Source organism: Raphanus sativus, chromosome 7 (genome assembly GCF_000801105.2).
Source record: "Raphanus sativus cultivar WK10039 chromosome 7, ASM80110v3, whole genome shotgun sequence".
Classification (NCBI taxonomy): domain Eukaryota; kingdom Viridiplantae; phylum Streptophyta; class Magnoliopsida; order Brassicales; family Brassicaceae; genus Raphanus; species Raphanus sativus.
The window spans coordinates 18,303,864-18,309,568 of NC_079517.1; the positions used below are offsets into that span (position 1 = coordinate 18,303,864).

Genomic DNA, 5,705 nt, shown 5'->3' on the forward strand with positions numbered 1-5,705 from the left:
ATATATATATATTTTTAGTTTTTAGTTGTTAAAAGATGAGATCTTATATGTGTATTTTATTTGTTATCTAAGATTATAAAATATACATTTTTATACTATCTATGAATGAATATAAAGACATATATTCTACATTTTGACATGAATTTTTTTTCAAATAAAATTAAGAATTTAGTGATATAAAAATATGAATTATAAAGTAATATTTATTTATAAAAAAATGACCACGCTATATCGCGTGGATTAGTTTCCTAGTAATTATAATAAACATTTTGAAAGTTAAAGATATTGTAGTTTTTTGGGGTAAACATGTTAAGTAGAAAGCATTGTAGTTCATCTATTTAATCTGCCTTCCATTAATTGGGAGTTAAAATTCTTTTTAATATTTTAATTGAAATGGCATAACCTATTTTTGACACTTCGAAGTTTTAGTAGAGACCAATTCTAGTCTGGATATGTTATCGTTTAGTGCATATAGGAACACTTATCAGTTGTCTTTGTTTCTTGAGATTGAATGCAAATCAGCAAAAAATTAGAGTTTCTTGTGAGAGAAGAGGAGCTGTTGATTGTTGCTCAAGTAATTCTTTCCAGTTTTTATATTGCAAAACACTGAACTGTGTGGCTATTGTGGGATCTTATTCTTTTTAACAAGTTTATTAACCCAATGTTGGATCAGGTAACACAGAGAACCAGACTAGGTTATTTCTTCCTATACCTTAGTTTGACTGTATAAACGAGTTAACGTAATAAAGAATGGTAAAAGAAACACAGTAAAAACACAGCTTTTACATAGGAAAGGAACAAAAAATACATCCCTTGCTCCTGCATTATTGTTTATTCTTCGGGATGTCTCATCTTTCTTGTACAGATTTTGAAACATCTAGATAATTAAGTCGACAAGTCCCTAGTAGCAGTTCTGGTAGTTCATTTTCTGTATTTGCCTGCATAATCCGTGTTGAAGCATCAAAATTTACCATAATAATAAATCTTATAGTTCAAAAAAATTAAGAGCATTTGCTTTACCTGTATCAGAAAAGCCATTTCTATAACTAAATTGGTAAGATACCCAAGAACAAGATTGGTTACACCTCTTGCAACAGTTGAAGACCCGACATCAACGTCAAGCTGAGAAAGAAACAAGGCTCAAAAACATTATGATTTTGTTAGCAAAGATAACATGTAAAATATATTTTGATTTTATCTTTTACCTCCAAGTAATTCTTTCCGCGGGTGTAACGAATCTCAAGTGCCTGACCCACCAAGCAAGCTTTCTTGCCAACACTTTGTTTCACAATCCATGAACCTTTGGAGATGTGAGGGATGAGTTTAAATCGCGAATTGCGATAAGCGTCATCACCATTCACAAAACTCTCTAACAAAGGATGCTCTTCTAATGGAGTTTTCAGCAAATAGTACAATGCTAGACTATACATAGCTGAACCAGGGACCTAATGTATATACATTGGATATTAGTTAGTGTTTGGATCTAAGATTTAGGAGACCATAAATATTTTTAAGTTAATCTTAATAAAAAAAATTTCACAATTTAAAGCCCATGCGATTTATATATAACGACTCTCTACAATTTGGGGAGTATGAGGAATGCTTTATTCGGTTAGAACCGACCCTCTATTAATAATTTCAATGACTCTTTAGAGTATTATAAGTTTATCTCAAAGTTTTTTTTTTGAAATAACAGTTTATCTCAAAGTTACCTGCATGTTTACAATGAAGAAAAACTCTGGACCTCCTTTAGCTGCATATTCGTGAACTAGACCTCCTAGTCGTGCACCAAGATCATCTTCTCTCTTATCAGAACTTATCCAATCTGCTCCAATCATTTGCATCAATGTGTCATTTGCCTTTACCTATATAGTTTACGTAGTACCAACATCATTATCATATGTGTTGAATTACATTTATAGAAATTTCAAGAACACAAACATATTTTTGTATCAAGCAAATAGTATTACTTTTTGTCGGTTTTTTAGATAATTTTCTCCACGAATTAAGAATGTAGATGGATCCGCGGTAGACCAACTACAAGGCATAGTAAGATTTGGGTCTTTTTGAAGAGTGGCTCCATAGAAGAATGTGGTCTTATCATCCATACCGACCTCTTGTAAATCCATATATCCTTTCTTATTATTGGCTAAATCTTGAAGTTTCTTGACAATACCAGCTGGTGATGGCATCTTGAGCTGAAACACACACACAACTTTCAAACTTACTTTGGCCCACAAGGCCACAAGCAACACAACTAGTGAAAATAGTGTTACCTGAGAGTGTCCTTGTGAAAAGGGAGAGTTATCAATTAAGCTGTCAAACTCGGAGGGCTCAGGAACATCAAAAAATTCATCAGAAACATCATTCAAGTCCATCAAACTGTTGCCTGCTGAAGAAGGTTTCTCCATTTCATCAGCCTTCACAAGCGCTAGATCAACCCTTTTGGCTTCTGTTATAAGGGGTCTACTGTTGATCTTAGACAAGCAGGATTTGGTTTCTAAGAATTCCCCTGAGACGAACTCAGCAAAGCCATGTCCTTGTTTCGCTTTGAACATTTCGCGTAACGCCGCAAGTGTCTCAACCACACGTATGGTTATGGATCTTGAAGAAGACGGTCTCATGTATAAGTTCCAGCTTCTCCAATCAATGGCTACCATATGCTTTACTAGTGATTGTTTCCCTTTGCTTACCGGAGTCACCACGTAGCCACCACCTACGTTCCAAATGCAGAACTTTGGATATGGAACTTTAACGCAAAACCTTATTAGATTGTGAGGTAAGAAACTTTACTTTTGACACAAGCGCGAACGTATCCCCTCCTTGGTGGACACTTCTTGTGATAAACAGAGTGGCAAAGTATCACTGTGATATTCAAGGTTAAGAAGTTTATAAACCTGGAGATTCAAAAGATTGAAAATCTCAAGAATTTATCTAACCGTAGGTTCCATCTTCTTCCCTTCTCCAGTAACGTCTCAGCAATAAGTCTCTTCGATGCATACCCCATGGCAACCAATCACTGTATAACTGGACATTGATTATGTCTGTGTGTCCATCAAGATGCTCCACCACTCTGCCTTTGTAGAAACAAAAGTCCCATCTACAATACAGTCATGTAAACCCTAAGTTAAATACTAGATTAATCTCTAAACCTATATAGAAAATTGGGTTTCTTGCGTGTCAAGGTATGTATAGTAGTGGTCAAAATGGAAGATCAATGAAAATAGAGTCCATCTAGTAGGATAAAATCTCAACTACTAGACCAATGCTGTCAGGTCATAGTTATAGAGCTTACTCTGATCTTAAAGGATCAAGAGACATTAACGTATTGAAGATCTCCTCTGAAGTACCATCAATGACCCCAACTGCCATTATTGCAGGATGATCATCCCAATGCTGCAAGAAAAAGAAATATCTAAGTTAAGATAACCAATTATGATTCTTGTAACCGAACAAAATAAAAATTACCCTTCCACGTGAATCCCAGTCTTTAGCTTCTTTGAAAAGGCGCAAACCTGAAAACTCAAAAGCTAGGTAAGGCCAACGGTTTCTTGACTCACAAGTTTGTTACAAAATATATTTGTATTTTCTTACCGTTTTGGCATCCAAATATTTTCCATGGAGAAGGAGCAATGACATCAGGTGCTATTGTTTCAACATTCAATGATGAGTAATTTGTCCAATCTACTGAAACTTTGCGGCGTGTCCTCTTGGATAGATCAAGCTTCACAAGTCCTTTCTCAGCATGAGATACAAAATCACAATCCGGAAAAGGAAACCCCTGAAAAGATAAATACACTGTATAAGTCTCAGATTTTATAATATATCTAATGTAATAAGAATTAAAGAACCTTTTGTGAAGCATTTTGTAATGATCTGATCCATTTGGCTGCTTCTTCAGGACTACTTGCTCCTAGCTGTTGAGAGTTAAAAACTTAACTGATTATTATAACAGAAATAAGAATAAAAAAATGAGATATATAGAAAATAACTTCCAAACAAACCTTCAATTGATCCAAATGATTTGAAGTGTTGTAAAGTGTAAATATGAATAGGATCTGAGACAACGCATGACAAAAATACTTACAAAGCGTAAAAAATAGAGATTTGTAGCTTAATTACTATCAGTATCCAAAACTTGGTACCTTTCTATGGAAACTCTCTCTTCCATTGTCAGTGACCCTAATACAACAGTCTAGAGATGCTCTTCTGTCAGGCTCCTATACAGAAAAAAAAAGAACATGAAGATATCCCATTTTCATCCGTTTATTCCACATCACTTGTTCATGTCAATATCTTGAATCTACACGTAAATCTCTCAATATACTAAATGAGGCTGTCGAACATAACACAAAACAAAATGAGGAAGTGCAAAAGAAAAAAAAAGAAGATAAACCTCATTCTGATCTGATGGTACTGATCTAAAGCTTTTAAGGTTGTTGTCGAGAAGAAGAAAATATCGTTTACGAGAGAATTGAAGACCAAACCGGTAATGTCGGATGGTGTAAAGCCAACCTTCCATTCTTCCGTCGGTTTGAGACATTTCCATTTTACTACACAAACTTGTTCTTAGTTTTGCATTTCATAAAATAATTCAAAATTAAAAAGAAAAATTAAAAATCACCAGGAATGATTTTATTTACCACTTGAAATGCTTCTTCTCCGTAAACGATTCGAACAAAACTTGTTGTGCCTCGAATGCTTAGCTTGAAGCGATTCTCTGATTCCGCCTTAGCGAACCAGAGAACCGAAAGTGGTATGGAAAGATCAGTTGCAAAGGAAGTTTTGTTTATTTATTTTGTTATGTTCTTCTTCTTCTTTTCTTTTTAGTGCTGTTTTATTTCGTTTGGATATAAACTTTTTAATTTTGATGGTTAAAAATGGCTTGCTATTTATGAGAAGCTAAATGATTGGCTATGTTTAAATTCTATAATTAGCCTCTTTTATTTAAATCTGCCGTTCGTTTTGACAATTCCGAGAGTCCTTAAATCGAAAGGTGAATGACTGACCAGTGAGGAGAAACAAATGTCCAACACATTCCACAACTAAAACAGCGACAAAGAAAGAAACACAATGGATGCATTCCCTTGATATTTTGAAGTGATTTGTATTAAAATGAAAAATCCACTTTTTAAATATGATTTTTTTAAAGTCACTCAAAATCTAGTTTTATTAAACTTGTGAATTCACAAAGTATTTTGAAATATTATGTTACTGAAAATATTTCAATTTGTGATTTTTAGAGTGTTTCTAGAAATTTTAGTGTTTCTAGAAATTTAATATTATTGAAAATATTTTAATTTGTGTTTTAAATTATTTTGGTCAAATTTTAATAAAATGCTAAAACTAGTCATATATATATATGATTTTCTTGAATGATTTAACCAAATTAAATTAAATTATAAGAATAAATCAATTTCAAATTCTAGATTCTAGATCGAATACAACCAATTATTTGTTGTTACATACTCTAAACAGAAATTCTCTCTCTCTTTTTGTCAAAAGAAACACAAATTCATCTTATTAAAAAAAAAAAGAAGGCTTTGAGCCTCGTCCATCAATAGTGTCATATGGCCTAACATATTTTTGACTATATTGACCCACAAAATTATCTAAAATATTGGGTAGGGAAAAGCATCATAATTACCTAAGAGCATGTTTATTGATGTGCCTTAAGAAGGGTTCTTAAAAGTAATTGCAATTAA

At 33.2% G+C, this 5,705-nt stretch overlaps 1 protein-coding gene across 1 annotated transcript; it reads right to left on the bottom strand.

The window, feature by feature from the left end:
• Positions 1-614: 614 nt before the first annotated feature.
• LOC108816375 (protein ENHANCED DISEASE RESISTANCE 2-like) lies at positions 615-4,822 on the bottom strand. The gene is made up of 16 exons (XM_018588951.2): positions 4,644-4,822; positions 4,397-4,553; positions 4,146-4,220; positions 4,005-4,058; positions 3,852-3,917; positions 3,595-3,781; positions 3,469-3,515; positions 3,296-3,396; positions 2,940-3,100; positions 2,794-2,865; positions 2,277-2,716; positions 1,971-2,198; positions 1,713-1,865; positions 1,206-1,445; positions 1,021-1,122; positions 615-938 (listed from the first exon to the last, which is right to left on the bottom strand). The coding sequence occupies exons 2-16, from the start codon at positions 4,547-4,549 to the stop codon at positions 849-851; spliced, it is 2,169 nt and encodes a 722-aa protein (XP_018444453.2). The 5' UTR covers positions 4,550-4,553; positions 4,644-4,822; the 3' UTR covers positions 615-848.
• Between the last annotated feature and the right edge of the window lie 883 nt (positions 4,823-5,705).

Excerpts from the sequence above, each read along its gene's own strand:
- LOC108816375 (XM_018588951.2), bottom strand. The coding sequence starts at position 4,549 with ATGGAAATGTCTCAAACCGACGGAAGAATGGAAGGTTGGCTTTACACC. Across the intron at positions 4,221-4,396 it reads TACCATCAGATCAGAATGAG|GAGCCTGACAGAAGAGCATC; the intron begins GTTTATCTTCTT and ends TTTTCTGTATAG. Across the intron at positions 4,059-4,145 it reads GAGAGAGTTTCCATAGAAAG|ATCCTATTCATATTTACACT; the intron begins GTACCAAGTTTT and ends GCGTTGTCTCAG.